General features: G+C 41.5%; 1 protein-coding gene across 6 annotated transcripts in view; it reads right to left on the bottom strand.

The window, feature by feature from the left end:
- Positions 1-289: 289 nt before the first annotated feature.
- usp19 (ubiquitin specific peptidase 19) overlaps positions 290-21,602 on the bottom strand; it is a 30,383-nt gene continuing 9,070 nt past the window's right edge. For 3 of the 6 annotated variants that reach the window (XM_079238985.1, XM_079238989.1, XM_079238990.1), the window contains 21 exons: positions 19,287-19,659; positions 18,866-19,031; positions 18,703-18,774; positions 18,142-18,257; positions 16,031-16,272; positions 15,625-15,817; positions 15,020-15,153; positions 14,012-14,170; positions 13,830-13,940; positions 13,638-13,748; positions 11,048-11,149; positions 10,776-10,916; positions 10,579-10,697; positions 10,241-10,384; positions 8,200-8,591; positions 8,007-8,117; positions 7,638-7,854; positions 6,612-6,764; positions 4,959-5,125; positions 4,705-4,880; positions 1,946-3,320 (listed from right to left, as the gene is read on the bottom strand). In XM_079238985.1, the coding sequence (XP_079095111.1) occupies positions 3,042-3,320; positions 4,705-4,880; positions 4,959-5,125; positions 6,612-6,764; positions 7,638-7,854; positions 8,007-8,117; positions 8,200-8,591; positions 10,241-10,384; positions 10,579-10,697; positions 10,776-10,916; positions 11,048-11,149; positions 13,638-13,748; positions 13,830-13,940; positions 14,012-14,170; positions 15,020-15,153; positions 15,625-15,817; positions 16,031-16,272; positions 18,142-18,257; positions 18,703-18,774; positions 18,866-19,031; positions 19,287-19,659 (3,678 nt within the window). In that variant the 3' untranslated portion in view covers positions 1,946-3,041. Of the gene's footprint in view, positions 1,364-1,945; positions 3,321-4,704; positions 4,881-4,958; positions 5,126-6,611; positions 6,765-7,637; positions 7,855-8,006; positions 8,118-8,199; positions 8,592-10,240; positions 10,385-10,578; positions 10,698-10,775; positions 10,917-11,047; positions 11,150-13,637; positions 13,749-13,829; positions 13,941-14,011; positions 14,171-15,019; positions 15,154-15,624; positions 15,818-16,030; positions 16,273-18,141; positions 18,258-18,702; positions 18,775-18,865; positions 19,032-19,286; positions 19,660-21,602 lie in introns of those variants that run through there. The other 3 variants (XM_079238988.1, XM_079238987.1, XM_079238986.1) reach the window with 3 other exon arrangements.

The raw sequence follows: 21,602 nt of genomic DNA, 5'->3' as shown, positions 1-21,602 counted from the left end.
ATCAATGTGCGAGCTGGTACTGATACTGCTGATCAGTTTACGTTCATATAATGACATTTTATGAGACTGATTTGCTTTCTGACAAATATGAATCTACCTTCATGTTTGCAGGTCAGCTTTTAAGTCTCTTGGAAACGATCCCACGTAATCACGATCTGACTGTCTGATTCATCGTTTTGGCAGGTAATGGGGGGGGCAGCAGGATCCATTTTCAGATCAGTGGGGTTCCAAGTTTTACAGCATCACTGGAACCAGTGAGCTTAGTGTGGAAAGAAAAAACATCACCAGCTTTTCCATCAGCAATTCAACATTGTTTTTATTTATATTAACCATTTATAGTATCCACAGCAGCATTGGTAATGACTCCCACCTTATATGTGCAGTCCATGACAAGGGGTGAGGGAGGGGTGGACTGCTTACACCAAACAGAAACAATCAGCTGTAGGAACATAAAGGGAAGGGGGGGGGCAGAGGGTTACAGCCTGTATGAACATGCTGCCATGCACATTTCAGTTTCTACTGAAGCCTTCCGACCAGCTCATCCACAGGATCAAATATCTAAACAAATACAAAACAAAAGCTAAATGAACTTTAGAGACAAAAACAAACAACAAAAAACAAACAAAAAACACAAAAACAAAGTCTGTTCCATCTGCTTTTCTGGGGAGGAAAAAAAAAACAAAGCAGAACAATGTAGAACGAAAGATCAGCACCCCACGTTTGTCCCGTCAACCCAAAACTCTGAATTTACTGCCACCAACAAGTCACTGCCTTAAAAATCATGAAGACTTCGACACATTTAGACAACCATCACTCAAACCCTCCATATTTACGCTGAATGATCACCCATCGCTTCTGCCCGGGGCTGAAAGGTCTGGTTAAAGGTTTTCAGCCGGCAGCGCTGAACTCTTTACTGCGAGCTGCAACCAGCAGCTCCAACATCATACTGGTGTCCGTGTGTCACTATATGGTCTGGATAAATAGAACTACATATGCAGCTTGTTAGGCCTTAATGGGTAAGTTTATTAATGAATTTTCACTGAATTTTGGGTTTGAAGCATCATCAGACACCAAACCCATATCCAGCATTGCACCTTCCCCCCCCCCTCTAATCTGACGGATTCAATGCCAACGATGAGTCCTCTGCCGATAAGAAGCTTCCAGTTCTCAGTCCTCAGATCTTCAGCTCTTCTGGCAATTTGCTCCATAGCTGTCGCTGTCACTAGTCCACCTCCTCCATGTTGCTGTAAGATGGAGCTGCGCATTCTGCAGAGTGGGCAAAAAGGTCAGACGGCACTTCGGGGGTCAGCGTAGGTGGTCCTTCATGATCCAAGTCGGCCCCGAACAGCGACTGGCTAGAGGCCTGTAAAATAAACCAGCATTGAAGATAAATCTGGTTGCTTTGGTAACCTGAAAGGTTTCAGCTGCTGGATAAAAAAAAAACACGAATAAAAACATACTAGATCAAGCAAATAAACATTTTATTTTAATACTTTAAATCAGAAAGCAGCATTTAAATGGAGGTAAGCATACATTATTGTAAGGAAATTAATAGATCATCTCTTAAATACAGTACTTTTCCTAGCTCAGTAATTTCAGATACTTTAAAATATAATTCATGATTATCTTTACAGAAGCAGATACACATCGTTCATCATTTTAGCTTTAAAAAAAAAACAAAAAACAGCAGAATGAACAAAACAGCACAGATTGTTTCCCCTAAAATACAGCTTTCATGTTTGCAACCTTCCTGGATGGAGATGAACCGCTGCTTCGGGTGCTGATCAGCATTGCATATACATCCCACTCAAGTATTCAGTTTGACGTGCTCTCAGTCACAAAGAGCTTTGTAAGGCAAACACAGGTCACTGTCTGCTTCCTTGCTACCAGAAAAACAGTGAGATTTCCCTGAGACCCCCCCCCCCACACACACACACACAAACAACTACATCACAAAGAGGGAAAAACAAAAACAAAATGCAATTCAGAGTGAAAAGAACCCCATCAGTCAGAGTCAGCTGACAAAAGTGATAAATAAGAACCTATTTTGGGTTTATATTATATTAATATTTTGGTTACATACTTATTAAGCTCTATATATCTGATTAATCTTAAAACTAAATTTCAAGAATTTAAAAGTATTTCAAGTTAGAGAGCTAACTAGTAAAATATTCAGTCTTCATTACACATTTAACAGTTTCAGCAGTGACATAATCTGGAGTTTTCCTCTCACAACGTTACACACTTAAAACATGTAAAAGTGGACACGTCTTCCTTATTTAAGGCTGCGAACAGTCGGCTGGTTTCAAAACAAGCATTCTATCGACTACACCATGCTGAGGACCTGAAATCTATAATTTGCATATGGCTTGGATGGAAAAAAGCTGTTAAAATACACTTTAAAAGACATTTTAACAAAAATAAAGACAATAAACGACAGAAAGCACCTATAAAGAAGGTTATTGGCTGAACAGAGTCGGCCACAATGAAAGGGTCCAATTCAACGACATGAGAAAATGTCAAACGAAAAGGTTTTTTTTTTCCTGTTTCATGATAACTTTTCTCCAACGTTCAGCTCTGTTGCATGTAGTGCACTGAAAACAGATTCATGTGGAGGTTTTCTTTGTTTTCAACATGAACATTTTACCTCACAATTCTCTGACTGCATAAAAACAACTTCTGAGGCAAATTTTCTTTTTTCCTCCTAAAGTTTTGAGCACACCTTAGTGACATATGTTTTTATATAGTTTTACATGGTTTCAAGTCATTTTTCAGGCTCAACTTGACATCCAGAAACGAAACGTACATTAAGGCTTTCCATGTGAGCTAAATGACCGTTAGGACCAGGCAGATGAACAGAGAGCAGCTGCAGATCATGAAGACAAGGACGCGGACTTAACGTCCTCGTCCTGCGGGAGGAAGTGTGTTTAAGGTCTTGGCTGTGGAAAGCATAGCGCTGTAGTGTCATCTAGAAGGAAGAACCGCCTTACTGTGGTTTACAGCTGATTAAACTCTGAACCAGTCCAGAAACTGGTTTCTGCTCAGGTCCACTTGGCTTTGTACAGAAGAGGGTAGACCAGATTAACAAACAGAGCCAGCACGGCCGTCAGCGTGCCTAGAACAAAGTATCGCACGCAGTTGTCGTCGGGATAGTCCGACATCCGCTGCATGCGGTGCCGTCCCACCGCCCCCTCCGTTTGGTTATCGCTGCCCGCGTTCCTGTGCGTCTGTCGCCTCCGCAGTGCAGAGCGGAACAGCCCGCGAGGCTCTTCGGCGAGCCCCTCCTCTTCTTCCTCCAATTCCCGCCATATCAGAGAGGCCTGCGATTGGCGGAAACCGGTGTCAGCTTCTGGGAAAAGGCGTGGTCTAACAAATACTATTACAGTTCGAGTCTTTACACACATCTACCTGAGCAGTGTGGGGATTTGCAAGCAGCAAGCAGCAGGATGAAACTGGATGTGATTAGATTTAAGGAAAACAATGTTGACAAAGTTTTCAGAACAATTTGTCTCGTTGATTCCCAAAAGCAACAGTGTTCATTCAGAGGTTACAGCATGTGTGATGAAAAGAAGTTGTGGACACCAAACAGAGTTTCTTTCAGGAAGTTACCCCATGGAGAAGCTTTGTAACGACACACTCTGTGCATGGTTTCACAGCACGGGGCTGATCAACAGGCGACTGAGAGGCATTAGCAGAAGCAGAAATTAATAAAAACAAAGCTAGTCGTCTCCAGGATTTGTCATTTATATTCCTATTTGCAAATGGTTTTAGAGAACACACTAGTTTGGCATCAAAGAGTGAACAGGAACAGGGAGGCTGAGAGGCAACATGTTTGTAGGAAAACTCCACAAGGCTTCCTTGTGTTGGAAGGAACACCAAGACAGTCAATAAAAACACTACATGAACTTCCAATATTCTCTTTTGTGATAACTAGTTGCTTCCGAGTTATTTATCAGGTCTATGGAATCAGATTTGTTTCAGAATCTTCAAGCAAAACTTTTTAAAACTCAAGCAAAAAACAAGAGTTAAAACAAAAACTTTCTCAAACTTAAGTAAAATAAATGATCTCAATATCAAAAATGATCAATCATCATGAAAACTATTAGACTTTTATTTGGTTAAATTGAGTAGTTTTGTTTGTAGTTTCCTCTTCTTCTTTCTCTCTTGCTATTTTGCTTGCGATTCACAGTCTTCGGTTTTGATTCTCGATTGTTTGGTTTCATTTCTGACACAAACCTTTCATGGGCGGGCTCTTTCAGGGGCGCATTCTGATTGGCCGGTGAGTTTTGGAGCGTTACACTCGGCTGTGTTACATTAACGCCTTACAGAACATCTTATCAACCCTACCGCTAATTAAAAACAAACACAAGAGACACTCATCAAACATGCTTTTCTTACACAACCCAGATAAAACTGCTTTGAAAAGTGCATTTAAAACACTTTTTTTTTTTTTTTTTTTTTTTAAATCACCACAATGTGAACAGTTTATGTCCTTTTATCAGTCAGAGTAACAGGATGCATCTGCAAACAGATTCTCCTGATGTAAAATATGAGGAACACAATCATTGCATTCGCTGTGAGGCTGCAGTAAATCCCACAGCCCAAACCAAACCTCTCCCTGCTCTGGACCACTTAGCACCACCCTTCACCATTGAAAACAAAGATGTAACCCTGGCGACCACGTGTTTGTTGCGGCTTCCTCACCTGGCTGGCGGTAGGTCCGGCGGCGGTGGGTGACTCGGCCCCGACGGGTCTGAGGAAGCGTGGCGGCCTCTCCACCGGGGAATTCCGTCGGCGGTAGAAGAGGACATAAGCGTAGCGCGTCACCACCTGACTCTCCTCCACCATGGTCACGGTGCTGTCGTCGAACAGACGCCAGCCTTTAAACGAAGAGGAAGAAAACCCATCAGAACAGAAGTAAGAGAAGTGACGGGATGAACCTCGGGCAGCAGCCTCACCAACATCGCTGCGCTGGCTGTTTTTATCACTCGGCAGGCGAGCGTACGCCGTATAATGGCCTCCGATCATCCCTCCATAGTGATTGATGACTGCATACAGGTCGTAAATGGGAGGCTGCTGCATCTCGTCCTTCTGGCCAATGCAGAACTTGCTCAGATCCAGATTCCTGAAACACAAGATTGTTTTAGAGGCTGGCTCCATAAAAACAAAAAGATGCTCTATGATCCAGAGCGTTTGCTTTGTGCAGGGTTCTTACAGGTTTCAGTCAGTTCTATTTAAGACTAAAAAAACCTTTTCAGGCCATTAAGGGTTAAATTTTAGACCAAAGCAAAACATTCAAAAGATCCCAGTTGCAAACAGGTTGCAAACAGGCCTCCAAACTGGGTCATTTCTTGCCTACAGGTATCACAGGATAGGTAGTTTAAGCTATCTGAGCTTTCCAGGTGTCTTCGGATCACCAAACATTTTTTGGCGGGAAATGCCGAAGCAAGCTGGGAATTCGTAATTCACAGAGGACCCAGAGATTCCCAGTATAAAGACGGCTGCGCCCAGTACCAACTGTACTCCACTGTTTCCTAATAATACATTTTAAAACCATTTAGATTCGAGTGTAAACAGCAGTTAGTTGTTATCGACCATTGTGTTGCTGCTACAGGCTTGTTTAACATCACATGCAGTTTATCATCTATCACCTGAACTGGCTGGTCCTCCTGTGCGCACTTTCATCATGGGTTTTGATATTTTCTGTTATGCACCATTTGTAGATGCTGATAAATAACCATAGTTTATAAGCATCCGTTTTTTCCCAGTTGGTGCAACTGGAATACCAACTATTTGGTAAAGACGATACCTACTCTCCTCTCAGAATTCTGAAACAACTGGAACGCACCGCGAGACCCTCAGAAAGACACAGAAGCAACTTCAGTCCACGGCATTTTGCTCAGTGTTTTTATGATGACAACACTTCTTGATAGTGTAGGGAAAAAAAAAAACTGTTTTCATTAAAACTACTGGAGAGTTTTACGGTCATGTACGACCCTGTTTAGCAACTGCAACATCGCAAAAAGGCATCTGCATGTAAACAGATTAAGACTCGGCGAAATTAAATTCATGACCTCGAATAAAAAATGTGGGCGTTTTTTTTTTTTTTTTGTTGTACTTTTTTTGTTTTTAAAAGACTTTTAATGCCTCAAATTTAAAGTTCTGAATTCTGGACATTTTTAGACTTTTTAAGAAAACACAAAAACTGTTTTAATGAACCCCCCCCCCCCCCCCCCCCCCACTTCTACAGTCCAAACAACTTAAAGTGGACATGAATGTCTAAACTAAGCCAGAAGTTTACCATCTTTCACACTTTTACATGTTTCGTTTAAAGAGACACAGACTAGAAGCTGGGACGTATGTTGAAGTGGAGGGTGGGTATGTTGGTGTGTGTGAGATGGTGTGTGTACATGATAAGACATGTATAATCAAGTGTATGTTTTGAAACTAGTTTTTTTTTTTTTTGTTTTTAACCTAAATGTGTAAATCTTTTTTAAATATACATTCATAATTTATGTTTACTATGAGAAGAACTTGGAACTCGTTTTGTATGAAAAGAGCTGTATAAATAAGTTTGATTTGATGTGCTCAGCTTTCATGTTTGTGATTACCTGACGGGGAAGTCAACCATGTCGTTGATTTTATCCCTCCAGATGAAGCTCCTGAAGGAGAAGCGTTTGAGTTGGATGATCAAAACGTTGGGCAGGCGCCATAGCAACAGCTGCTTCGAGGCCTCACGGTGCTGCTGGCACTTTGGACAGTACCTTAAACAAATCACGTCAAAAAGTTAGAAGCAAAGCCAACAATACAACCACATGCTCCCAGCCTGGGAGAAAGTTTACAAAAGTCCAACAATCCAGTCCAACACAGAACAAAGCCATGCTGGCCCACAGCGCAGCAACCGAAAAACCAGCAGGCTGGATCTCGTCTCATTTGACAGCGTCTGAACAACTTGTCAAGACAACTTCCCAACGTCTGTTAGGACGTATAGTCAGATGCAACTCACCAGTTGCTTTTATTCATCTTATTTATTCATATTCCTTCTCTTTAATGTAATATTAAAACCTTAAAATCACTGTGAAAATGAGACCAAAACTGAATTTTGGTCTGAAAACTAACTGAGAACTGAAGCACCGTAGAACAGAAACTCGGGGTCAAACGTGATGCTATGATGCGGTTCTTTAGAGCAAAAGATGTCCGATATCTGTCCTCGAGGGACACCGTCCTGCAGGTTTCAGATTTGTCTTATATTAAAATATTAAAAGGGTTTCTCCAGCAGCTTGTTCAGCTCTACACGTCCATTTCAGCATAGTGTGTTGAGGCGGCAAAACATCTAAAACAGGGATCCTCAATCCAGGCCCTCAAGGACCGGTGTCCTGCAGGCTTTCCAGCTGCGACACACCTGATTCAAATCAATGTGTATTTATCAGACATATTCAGAGCCAGTCTGAGTCTGGTGTGTTCCAGCAGGGACACTAGGAAAACCTGCAGGATCTAAAAACTGCAGAACGTCAGCCATCAAGGACACCAACTGGACAGTCGTTTAGTTGTGGAAAACTAGACCAGTTCTTAGCTGAAACCAACTTAGAACTTGTTCTAGCACCACCGATTGAAAAAAAGAGGTAAAAGTTTCCTACCAGGCTTCCTCTGGCGCCAGCACCTCTGGCTTCGTGAAAAGATTCAGGCACTGCTCCAGGGTGAAATGTCCTGCTCTGGCTGTCTCGCTCAGCGAGCCCGGGTCTTCCTCGTACTCCAGTTCCTTTGAACTCACCAACACGTACTCTTTCAGACGCTCATTGTTTTTCCAAACCAGCTCCAAGGTTGCATCCTCAGGAAGGTCGGTCAGTGCATCCTCTGCAGAGAGGTTAGAAAAGACTTACATGAGGATATTTACTTATGAAACACCAGGCTTATATTTAAAACTTCCCAAACAGCCAACAAAAAACATTAAAAATGGATGTAAAATATAATAAAATACAGAGATTTAAAGACAACTCCAGTCGCACCTTTCTCATCCAGCCTTATCTCTTTGTTGTTAGCGTCCAGCAGAGCTATGTAGAACTGACTGGCATGTCCGGATACTGACTCACTTGGCTGCTGGTACCCTGTTACTGCAGCTGGAGGGACGAGACAGCGAAATGAGAAGGTGTACAAGCACAAATCACAGAAATGCTGAAGGATTTTTCTCTTCTCATTAACCTTCTGGTCGCACGGTCTTCTCACATGACGTCTCTTTTTCAGCATGAGGGTCCAGAGAACAGCAGGAAGTGGAGGAGGTGGACTCGGAGAACCCTGAATCTTTAGTCCGTGTGGTTGACAGTGAAGTCTGGGAGGAAGAGCGGGACTCGGATGTCTCGGAATAGATAGCCGAGGCCTGAGCGTAGTCTGCCTGCGACTCGGGCAGCAAGGAGGGGCTTTCCAGCTCCAGATCACCTGCTCCTACGGCGCTGCTGTTGCCCACAGCTTCATCGCCAGAGCCCAGACCCTCAGGAGTACCTGCTGCCATCGGTGGAAGGTCACCCCGAGACTGGGATGGTTCGGGAGATGTCCTGCCTGACTGGAAAGGAGGCTGAAACACATTGACAGAAAACCTGCCAGGAGGAAAACAAAGGAGATTTTAATTTCCCTGTTTGTTCTTTAAATGCAAAACATAAACATTAAAACAAATGACACGCCAACAGGATGTAGGCTGAGGGAGTTTATTTAACACCTGCCTGTACAGCATGGGAAAACTCACAGCAAAAATCAGATAAACTATATTATTCATAATGAAAATAAACCATTTGTACCAGCTAGCTATATGACATATCCAGGTACATAACACATCTTTATCTAAAATATATCATCATAAGTGACAATTATTTCTATATATTTTTTTAAAATAACGCCAGAGCAATGGAGAGAGTCAAAGTCCTCCCTCACTGTTTAAAAACAATCCTGGAGGAAAACCTGGAAGTTAAAATAAAAGGAATTCCTAAACTTTAAAAACATATCATGGATGAATAATGACAAAAATCTCATACAGATGCGAACCAACATTGATTTATTCACATGTCAAGCCACTGAAAATGATCATATTCCCATAAGATAAAGTCACAAACTCAACCAAAGGGAGGATTTTTGAATATTCAAGTTAAAGTCAAAACATCCAGGCAGGAATTGGACGCTTTAGAGGAGTTAAGATTGTGTTGTTTTTGTGTAAACAACAATCATATTAATAATAATGGAAATAAGGTAATTTCCACCCTATGTCATAGTCAAACATTCACTTTATATGGATACACTAATAGATTCCTAGATTCACTGATGGTGAATCCAGTGTCTTGGCTATAGTGTCTTGTTACATGTTTAAATCCAATTTGTTTTCATAGAGCGATAAAAGTATCAAAGATCTTCTATTTATTCCTGTTTTGGTTCGTAGTATTGACAATTTTGCCAGGGTATAGATCTATCTTTGACATCTATTGGACCATTTTTGGGCCAAGCAGACTGTTTATTGGGAAGTAAAATGCATTTTTACTGAAAACGGCCCGTTTCACAAGGATAACCTTCAATAAATCCAATAAACCCCTCAAACAATTCCTGAATCCTGATGGTGATCCGGATCACTCCCCACATTTAATGGAATTTGAGTCATACAGAGACCCGTTTCAGAGAGAAAAAATAATTAAATCTGTTCCGTAGTTTTTGCGCGAAGTTACAAACAAATGCTGGCAAAAACACAACTACTGCCACCTTCCCGGCAACGTAAAAAACACAATAAACTCATATAGTTGCCATCACTTGTAAATTAATATTTCAAGTGTTTTCTGGACGTCTTCACCGGACTTCTGCATCTGCTGACGAATTTCTTGGCCAAATGATCATCAGCAAAATGCTCTAATTTGTACAGGACAGTTTTGTTTGTCATTTTCTTCTTTTTCTTTTTTTCTTTTTTTTAAAATATAATTTAATTCAAAAGCAATGTCTTAATTGACAAAACTATAATTCAGCATTTTTTAAAAATTTATCATTACTGTGAATTTTGCCCCCCCCCAAAAGACTAAGCCTTTCATGTTATTTTATCTGGAATCATCTCATAATGAAAACATGATTATTATTTTTAAAAACATCTTTGAGTCTAAAAAGTTTGTATTCATTTGAAAAACCTTTACAAAGGGAAATCTGGTTTGAAAGGTGTTACGTGACTCAAACAATGACCAGATTTTGTTATTTAAGCAGTCAGACATGTTAAATTTACCTTGAGTAGCCCTCCAGAAGCTGGGTGAGGCGGGCGTAGGACAGACGAGACTCTGGCACGCTGATCAGGAAAGGCAAACCAACATTCTCCGAGTTGGGTCGACATAGACTCTTGTGGTTGGGCCAGTGTGCCCTCTGACACACTCTGTGAAGGGAGGGAGGAAGTAGAAGAAAAATAAAAAACGTGCCTCACAACACACTTTCTTTCCAAACTTCCTTTGAGCTCGTTTTGCAGTAAATGCTGTATAAATAAAGTTTGATTTGATAAATTCAGCTTTCATGTTTGTGATAACCTAAACTTTTCATTGAATATCTGTATAATATCGGAAGAAAACTCACTGGTTGCAGTAGCCGACTCGGTAGCAGCGGGTGCATCGCTTCAGCTTGTCTTCCTCAGATACTTGTGGCTTTAAGCAGGCAGCGCACTTGGAGATGGGAATATTCGGCACCTGGAGTTTCTGAAAGTCAAACAGAGGACACCCTCAGCGTGCCGCATTTAAAACACTGTCCCAAAGTATAGCAGAGTTTCTAATTACCTGCTGCACTCGGAGCAAAACCACTCTGTCTTTGGCCAGATCTTTGGAAAGCACCTCAAAGCAGAACAACATGTCCGAGGGGGACACTGTGTCCAGGGAATGAGATGGCAGGAAGACACGCTGAAATCGGTTCTTTCCTACCTATGATGGTAAAAAATACAAACTCTGTTGGCTGTTTGATGCTTTACAACCGTTCCACAAGTTAACATCATCATCAGGATGCAAAAAGATATCATCCGTAAAGAAATCCTGATGTTTTCTTCATAACAAACCTCGGCCAGTCTGAGATTCTCAGCTTTGACCCTCACACTCCTGGAGATGGATTCAAGGACCTCAGCTGTGCTGGAGTTTTCTTTGCTGACGCTCACCAAAAACTGTAAAGCAAAACATTTAAGGATGAGTCGCATAAGAACCCCTGCTGACTTCCTGAGTGACTCTACCAGGACCTCAGGGGTGCAGAGTGTGTTCATGTTATTAAGAGCAGGTTCAAGACCCACCTTTTTAGTTTGGCTTCTTGAAGTTTTCATTTATTCTGGTTTAATTTTGTTTTAATTGCTTTTTATTTTACATGTGTGTATTTATGTGTATATATACATATATGCACATATACATAAATATACATATACATATATGCACATAAATATACATATACATATATGCACATATACATAAATATACACATGGCTGCTGGCATTTATACATACATATATACACACATATACACATACACATATACACACATATACACATATACATATATATACACACATACACATATACATATATATACACACATACACATATACATATATATACACACATACACATATACATATATATACACACATACACATATACATATATATACACATATACACATATATACACATATACACATATACATATATATACACATATACACATATACATATATATACACATATACATATATACATATATATACACATATACATATATACATATATATACACACATACACATATACATATATATATATATACACGTATACACATATACATATATATATACACGCATACACATATACATACACTATTCACAAAAAGTTAGGGATATTCAGCTTTTGGGTGAAATTTCACAACAAGCCTAAAATGCATTCAAACCTGTACAGGTGAACTTAATGTGATCTTCTCTAAGCTTTTAAATGCACATGTCCAACTGTTATATGTTTCAATATATTTTGCACAAGTTGCTGTTCTCTAACAAGGAGCTTAACGGCAAAAATCACGGCAGGTGTGTGATCCTTGAATTGACCAATAAATGTCCTGGTTCAATTAGAGCTGGTGTTTAAACAGTTGTCCTCATCATGCTGTTCACATTTTGACATCATGAGACCAAGACGACGCCTAACAATGGAACAACAGTCCCTTGCCACTGCGAAGCTTCAAACAGGACGTTCTCAGACAGAAGTGGCCACTGAGCTTGGAGTGTCACAGAGTGTCATCAGCAGGTTGCAACAGAGATATCAAGAGACTGGAAGAGTCACAGAAAGGCCTAGAAGTGGACGTCCTTTGGCCACATCCCGTGCTGATGACCGCTACATTGTGAACACTGCCCTGAGAAACCGGATGATGAATGCCACTCAACTCCAGGCACGTTTAAGAGAGGTGAGAGGCACCCAAGTGTCACGTCAGACCATTCGAAACCGTTTCCATCAGCGTAGTCTGCGTGCTAGACGACCTGCACGGGTACCTGACCACACCACCAGGCACAGGCATCATCGTCTTGCATGGGCCAGGGAGCATTTACGCTGGACGAGGAACCAGTGGGCCTCAGTGCTGTTCTCTGATGAAAGTCGATTCACACTGAGCAGAAATGATGGCCGGCAACGATGTTGGAGACGTCAGGGAGAGCACTATGCATCAGCCACTGTTGTCACCAGGCCAGCTTTTGGTGGTGGCGGTGTTACAGTGTGGGCAGGGGTGTCCACTTGGTACAGAACTGCCCTACACTTTGTGAATGGTACAGTGACAAGCCCATACTACCTGAATAACATCATTAATCCAGTGATTGTGCCCCTACATGAACAGCACAGGCCTAATTTCATCTTCATGGAGGACAATGCTCCTGCTCATCGAGGCCGCATCATCAGGGAACGGCTGTTGGAGACTGGTGTACCTCAAATGGAATGGCCTGCACTCTCTCCAGACCTGAATCCCACTGAAAACCTGTGGAATCAGCTGAGCCGTCGTGTAGAGGCGAGACCCTGCACCCCAGAACCTCAATGACCTGAGGGCTGCCCTTCAAGAAGAGTGGGATGCCATGCCTCAGCAGGCAATAAGTTGCCTTGTGAACAGCATGAGACGTCGTTGTCAAGCTGTAATTGATGCTCAAGGGCACATGACGAGATATTGAGACGTTCAAATTATATATATATATATATATATATATATATATATATATATATATATACACACACACACATACACATATATATATACACGCACACACACACACACACACACACACACACACACACACACACACACACACACACACACACACACACACACACACACACACACACACACACACACACACACACACACACACACACACACACACACACATATGTATATGCATGGCACCTTTTCTTTTTGTCAGTTTGAGTTTGAGGAGACTTGGCTGGAGAGTTTGATATACAGCAGGTGCAAAGTGTGTAAAGGCTGTGTCATGAAAAAAGCAAAACCCGATCAGTTTTGATATTGCATTTAAATGCCGATATCGACCGATATCATCGGTGGTCTGATGATATTGTTCAGCTCATATGCATCCTACCTGTTACAGAGTTACAGAGTGTGGCTTTAACAGTGTCAAACTTACCTTGATGGGCTTTTTATGAGGTTCCTTAGCGAAGTAGAAAACAGATAGCACCTTTTGTTTCTGCGGCAACGGGACAGGCAGGTAGAGGAAGGGGTCAAAGGTGATGGACACCTGACAAAGAAAACAGAGAACGCTCAGGGCATGAAGGCTGCCATCCTACAGAATAAACTTCTAGTTTTGATTTGGACATACCTTGGAGCATGTCGGGCACACAAGCTTCGATTTAAATTGGCCTTGAAAGAGGTCCACAATAAAGGAGTCGTTCCTCATCTTGTGCCTCTGCCAGGCCTCCTCCGCCACCACCTGCACCAGGACGGAGTAGAGTATGTAAAAAATGAAAGAACCAAAATCATAAAACACGTGATTAAACCTACCTCATCGGGCCGTCCATCAGAGTCAACCGTCTCAGTGTAAGGTTTGTTCTGGATGCGGTTCAAGTCTTCGTGAAGCCCGTCCAGAAGAAACGCCATGAACTCCTGAGCATCGTGCTGAGCGTAACCTGTAAACTGGCTGGCTTTGCTGGCCACAATTGCCTGTAAGAACACAAACAAATGGGGAAAATTTAACAGAAACATGAATATAAACATTAAATTTAATAATCGTTTCATAAATAAAATCAGACACTTAAAAAGTATGGAATTAGATTTGTTCCATAATCTCCTAGCAAAACTTTTTAAAAACAACAATTAAAACCAAATCTTTCTAAAACTTAAGTAAAATAAATGATCTCAAAATAAAAAATGATCAATCATTATGAAAACTATTAGGCTTTTATTTAGTTAAATTGAGTAGTTTTGTTTGTAGTATCCTCTTCCGCTTGGTCCAAAACTCACCAGCCAATCAAAATGCACCCCTGAAAGAGCCCGCCCATGAAAGGTTTGTGTCAAATCAAATCATTCATTCATTCATTCATTTTCCGAACCGCTTATTCCAATTCAGGGTCGCGGGGAAGCTGGAGCCTATCCCAGCCGGCTTTGGACGACAGGCAGGGTACACCCTGGACAGCTCGCCAGTCCATCGCAGGGCCAAATCAAACCAAACAATCGTGAATGAAAACCAAAGACTGTGAAGCGCAACCAAAATAGAGAGAAGAGCGAAAGAAGAAGAGGAAACTACAGACAAAACTACTCAATTTAACTAAATAAAAGCCGAATAGATTTCATGATGATTGATCATTTTTGAATTTGAGATCATTTATTTAACTTAAGTTTGAGAAAGTTTTGATTTTAATTGTTTTTTGCTTGTGTTTTAAAAAGCTTTGCTTAGAGATCCTGAAACAAATCTGATTCCATAAAAAAGGACGCAGCTGAGGAGGAGAAGAAACAGAAGATATTCATCATATAATGTATAAACATTAAATGCTGCTGCTGCTGCTGTGATACCTTGAGTTTAGAGGGTTGGAAGGCGTGGTGTGTCCCTTTCCAAAGAGCCCTGAGCAGCACAGCAAAGCCAATAGCCAGTCGGCCTCCTGTTCCCAGCGGGTTACTACAGTTGATTTCTGCCTCGAAAGCTCGATCTGTAAGAATGCACAAAATACAGGCATCAGAAAACAAAAAGCAGCTCTTCCAAACACAAATAAATGACTTGCTGCAGGAATCTTGCTACATGATGAGCTTTTCCAGGTCATGTCTTGTTGCTAAACAACTCATTTTCCTTTCGCCCTTCGGCCGATTGCATCACCAACAAGAGAAAGCTAACCTACATTTGGCTGAAATGATTTCAGTGCCTGAAAAACCGCAGTGTTTCTGGATTATGCAGGTAATTCCTGGTGAAATTACTGAGCCTTGATTAAACCCGCCCGTGTGGACCCGGTTTGTCTGTGAATTTGAGCCATAATAAAACACACTCTGTTGTATTTCCCAGCAATAAAGCAGATTACAATTTCTGGCAGTAATTCGAAACATGAATTACACCTCCTGATGCAGTTTAGGACTTCATCAGAAGTTTCACGTCTTTGTTTTTGTCAAGGAGCAAAAACAGTCGTTACCATGAAAGTAATCCCTGAGCTCTCTGGTGTTGGACAGGGACTGAATGACGCTGTTCATGAAGCAAGTGTTGCCGAGGTTGACCAGTCCTGTAAAACCAGGCAGGCACACCTTCTTCTCTTCCTCTTCTTCATGGCGCTCGCTGGTGGCAGGAGGTGCATGGGTCATAGGCTGCACCATGCACGTAGGCTTAGGCTGAGGCGGGAAACACATGCACAGAGTCACTGCCTGTTTTCTCATCTGCTCTCATTGTTTACATCTTCCATTTGTTTATTTCTGCAACAGTCAACTCTGGAACAAACATGTCTTCTGCTCTCATCTCGCAGATCAAACTGGTCAGAAACGTGTTGTAAAAACAGCCGCATACAGTCCCTTCAATGCAGGAGGGTGTTCTTTTTCCCCACTCACCGTGGTAACAGTGGGCTCGGGCTTGGTGATGGCTACGTGCTCAGAGACGGTGCGGGGAGCAACAGTTTCAAGACCGCCGTCCTCCACTCCTCTGGGTGAGGCCTTGGGGGTTTTGGGCGTGTCCTCGCCGACCCGTGGAGGCTCCTCCTTGGCTGGGAGGCTGTGCTGGCTGCTGCCTGGCTGGCTCGTTTCCATGCAGGCAGGGCTGGAGGGCACAGCAACCTTAGCACCACCCACTGCACCTTAAACAGGACAACAAAGCTTGTGGTTAGAAACCGAATGTCAGAAATGAGACTGAACCGGACACAACCACATTAACTGCGACAACTCCAAGATTTTTTCATTAAACACCAACAGAAAAACCTCATGAAGTTGTGATACTTTGTGGATAAACACTGCTGCCACATGCAACTCGTCATGAGAGAGCAGATCTCCTCTTAGCAGCAAAGCAGGCTCAGCAAATGCATAAATAATAAAAACTCAAAAATATAAAATATTCTCAAGCTTAATGAAGTTTAATACGATCATTATTCTCTGTTGTATGAAACTAAATTAGTTAAAGGTCAGGATGACAGATTTAAAGACACCTTACAACCTACTCCGAATATTCCCTCTGAAGAATTTGCGACAGTATTTCTTATTGGATCAGTGTTAAGTTAATAAAAAATATTCAGAGCAGTAACGAAATTCTGCCCAGTAATTTTTAATGTTCACATCAGACGGTTGTGTAATCGGCCAATCAGAGAAGGCGGGTTGAGTGATGGATCACTGGTTGTAGCTGCGCAGGCGTCACTTTCGCCGCTGTTTCACTCACTTTGTATCATCATGGGCGAGCCTCTTTATTACTTCTCTGATTCTTAAATCAAGCAGCGAGCTGCTAAAGCAGAACCTCCGACAGTCGTGGTCCAACTTCAGCTCCCGGATTAAACAATGAAACTCCACAAGTTCTCCTCTTTTTCTCCTATATTAGGTTGAACCCGGTGCCCTTTTTTGTCTTTTTTTGGCCGTATCAGCACATTATTGTCGTAGCATGATGTATAATTTACTGTGCAAGCTTTTTTTTTGTTTTGGTTAGAATTTTCATAATTTATTCGCAATTTCGCATCACTAACCTCTGAATTATCACGATTTTCTGTTGTCTATTCCCTGGTGTGTTAAAGAAACAAAAAACAGAATAAAACTCAGGTCTAAGCTGAGATTTCTTGCTTCATCCTGTGGATGTCTGTTAAACCACGTGAACACACCAGGGATGGGCTTCGATTTTACAATATTCAAAGAGTCGGTAAATCATTAAAAAAACAAACAAAAAAACAAAAAAAACAAATCGTGAATCATATCTGGATGATAAAAGTTGCGTTGCTGGCGGCTTCTGCCAGGGGGAAGGATAGCAATCGATTTGGCGGGCTTGATGCCAAGCCGTAGAAGATGAAACAAACAGGAGAGGGAAGACATGATGGAGAGATTTCTGCAGCAGGCTTCAAGAAGTTCCATGTGGAGCAATTTAAAACAAAAACAGGTGAAACAGAAGTACAATGTAAACTGTGAGGCAAAGTTTTCATATCTCAGGTCAACGACAACCTTTATACACGCTCATTTGAGATCACAACACCCGAGTGAAAGCGGTGAGTTGTCGTCACAGCAACCATTGATCGCCAGCATGACCACTAGAAAACGTAGACGTGACAACAGACGTGCGGAGCAAACGGCGTCCCTCATCTCAAAGATGATTGCAAAGACATGCTCCTCATCAGCTTCGTTATCGGTGAGGGTTTCCGGAGTTTGATGGCTGTTTGCGGAAGAGAATCACTTTGGTGGCGGCGGCGGACTCAATATCCTGCGTGTTTGATGTTCAATAGGCTCATGTGCTGTGAATTTAATCACTGTCACAATAAAGACAGAGATGTGAAAGATTGCAGATCTCTTTCTGTATTTTCGTGGGTGTGTGTGTGGGGGGGGCTGAATATTAGAAAATTACTATTTAATACCCCACTAATAGTATTTTTGTCTGAAATGCACATCCCTAGAACACACACTTATGCTTGAGCATCAATGTGACACACGTGTGTGTCAGCAAAATGAAAGGCCCTTCAAGTAGAAGCCTGGCAGCAGACCTTGTGTGACCGGGGCCTCCAGACCCCCCCAGCGCTGACTGAGTCTCTTCTTCAGGGTGATGTCCAGGCGGGATGGGGTAAAGGAGTAGCTGCACTGCTCAGGCTGGATCAGGTTCCTGAAACACAGGAGGCACGGACATGTTTTCTGGTCAGGATCAAGGACAACGTGTCGTGCAGCAAAGAACTGATACTAACAAAGGTCGATGACTGAGGATATTAAATAAGTGGCGCTTTAGGAACATCTTTCTTTTGCCATTTCAGGAACGATGAAAAAGGAGTTGACTGTATTCAGACAGAACAGTTATTTTCTTCCCAACTCACAAAAGAGACAAAACTGGCAGCAGAGGTGTGATTCAGGAGTAACTTTATCTAGTTTGTTTTTGACCTCATTCAGCTCTCAGGCTCTGAAGAACAGATTTTCATGACCATTAGCTCTATTTAAATCAACTTGCCTGGACAAAAAAACAAAACAAAAACAGAAAACTTTGCTCCCTCCAGCTGCTCATGTAAAGAGTTGTTGTGGGTGCATGTCTGCAGACAACAATCCAGACCAGCAGTTACCTGAGTTTAACTTGCCACTTAAAGACCGTGTTTGGTCCACAGTCTGAATGAAGCCGAAGAAAGTTTGGATCGCTGTGGGAGGATAAAACCGGACAATCAATCGATGCTTCTTGTTTGAAAACACCAAAAGTAACTTCGTCAGCAGCTTTGTTATGTTTCCAACCTGGTCTGGAAGATGAGGGTGAAGTCCTGCTCCCGGAAGATGACCCTAGCTGTCTCCCTGCAGATTCCCTTCATATAAACGTTGACCACCATCAGATCGGTGCCCTTTTCGTACGAGTCATTCTTCACAAACTGCAGGTTGACCATCGGCTCTGGAGCTGCAGGGACTTCATAGACAAATACAGCATGAAGAAAATGAGTGACACGTCTACATAAACTGCATCTGGATAGATTTTATAACAGTGTGGAGATTCAAAGACCAAACAATAAAGGTGGAATACAGCTGCCGTTGTCACTTCTCACCAGGAAGACCCCACAGAGTAAAACAGTCGTCAAAAGGAAACTTCAAACCTTGCAAGTGTCAAAGTTCTTCTTCCACCACCTTATAATGTTTAAGCATTTACAGCAACTTGTCAACAAACCTTCCTGTTGCTTCATTTCCAGAGGCGGCTCCTCCTTTGACTGGTCCCGCTTCTCCTCGCCGTCACAGCTGCTCCGTTTCGGATTTAGAGCTGGTGATAGGCTTTGCCTGGCAGCCATGTCGGCGGCTGGTGCTGGCAGCGTCTCTGCTGTTTCAGGCTGGTGGCAGATTGGAGTATCCTGCCCTGTTTCATGCTCAACAGGTTTTCTGTCCAGCTCAGAGTCCGTTCTGCCTCTCTGCCTTTGAGGAGAAGCAGAGTCCACTTTGTTGTTGGAGCAGTGAGCGGTGCTGATAGGGCCCACTGGCTGGCCATCACCGCAAGGAGCTGCTGCTGCTCCGGATGTGTCCGACGAACGGGTTCTCTTCTCTACCTGCTGAATGAGGGAAAAAAACAAGAATAATTTACTGGATATCTAGGATTTTTTTTTTTTTTTTAAATATCTCCTCTGCTGTTAAGATAAAAACAAGAAGTTCAAATAAAGCACATTATCAGTTTATTTCCCAGTAAGATTGTCTACATTTTGCGAAACAACATGCTGTGAAGATATGTGGATATCTGCTGCCTGAGCGAACCCATGAAGAGCAGAGTAAGCAGTAAGCCTGTGACAATATGCTTTTGTCCCGATTCGATTCAGATTTATTTGGGTTCCGATTTGTAGTAAAAACTGCGATTCTCACAATTCTTCGATATTGCTCATTTTTGTAGATTAAAAACAAAATATATGTATGAAACTCTTTTTTTTTTTTTGCAAATCATTTTTCTTGATTTCAATGAGGAAAAAACAAAAACAGTTGCCAGACCATTATTCTGCTGCTATAATGTGCAAGAAGAGAAGTAAAAAGATCAATAAAAACAATAAAAATGACAAAAATTTTATAATGGATTATTTGTATTTATTTTGGGGGGGGGGAACTATTTTAAAACTGTGGGGCAAAAAAATCCAAATTTGCGATTTTTCAATTCTCCCACCCCTAGTAAGCAACCTCTGCATGCATGGCGTTCATTTAGACTTACTGCATTAAAATTGAAAAGAGAGAGAAAAAAAAAAAGAAGAAGTCACACAGACCAGATGGTGTTACTGGCTGAATGACTCGACGAAACACACGTCTGCTTTTGTGTCTCCGGCCTGATGCGACCGTTTCATCAACGCATGCACAAATATCTTTAAAGTGCTGTTAAATAAACTCGTCTATAAATGAACACCTTACATGTAATCGCTTAAAGAAAAATGTGCCTACTGTGATGTAATGGTAAACAAAACATTTCAAAAGACACGCTGCATTCTGATCACTGATTGGCTGCGACTATCCAATGTAGCAGCTCACTGTGTAGAGAAATATAAGAGTAATCTACATGTAAAATATTGTTTCTCTGATTCCACGCTGCAGTAACGAGGTTTCTTCTTTACTAGCATCTCAATGAGACTGGAGGTGCTTTGTCACAGCGGTCAACTGAATCCACCAAAATCCACTTTATCCTTCTTTTTCACAAAGATCTCAACAGTTGTCCATCCCTCCAGCTACAGGGTGGCTGCAGGATGACCCATCTGATGTATCACACAATCCCTTCGTCATCGAGCACCAACCTGTTATGTTGGTTGGGGGTCATGACTCAAAAAGCTCAACAACCACAGCACTAGCCAATGAACAAATAAAGTTTACTGAAGATATAAGACTCTAAACTAGTTATTTAAAGTCATGTGAATGCTGTGAATAAGCTGTGCTTCTATATCTCCCACTGTTTATATTGTTTTAAAATATACCAAATCCAGAGCTTGAACCACTTCGACTTGCACCTGGTTTAAAAAAAAAAAAAAAAAAACATTTTAAATTTTAATTTGAAACTAAATTCTTTTTGATTAATTAGCGGTGGATATGAAATATTGAATGAATAGGGGTGGGAAAATCGAATCGAAAAATCAAAAATTGGGATTTTTTTGCTTCACAATTTTAAAATTGATTTTTTTGTATTAAAAAAAAAGGATTTTTTTTTTTTCAAATAAATAAATATAATCCATCACAAAATTTTGGTCATTTTTATTGTTTTTATTGATCTTTTTACTTGTTTTCTTGGGCATTATAGCAGCAGAATGATGATGTGGCTACTGTGTTGTTTTTCCTAATTGAAATCAAGAAAAATGACGAGCAAAAAGAAAAAGTTTCATACATTTTTGGCTTTTAATCTACAAAAATGAGCAATATCGAAGAATTTTGAGAATCGCAATTTAAATCGAATTGGCACCCAAAAAAATCGGAATCGAATCAGGACAAAAGCATTTCGTCACAGCCCTAATTATGAATATATGAAAAGCAATCT

Source organism: Telmatherina bonti (assembly GCF_933228915.1).
Source record: "Telmatherina bonti genome assembly, chromosome: 4".
Lineage (NCBI taxonomy): Eukaryota > Metazoa > Chordata > Actinopteri > Atheriniformes > Telmatherinidae > Telmatherina > Telmatherina bonti.
The sequence above is the reverse complement of the archived record's forward strand: the minus strand, read 5'-3'. Positions and strand labels throughout refer to the sequence as shown.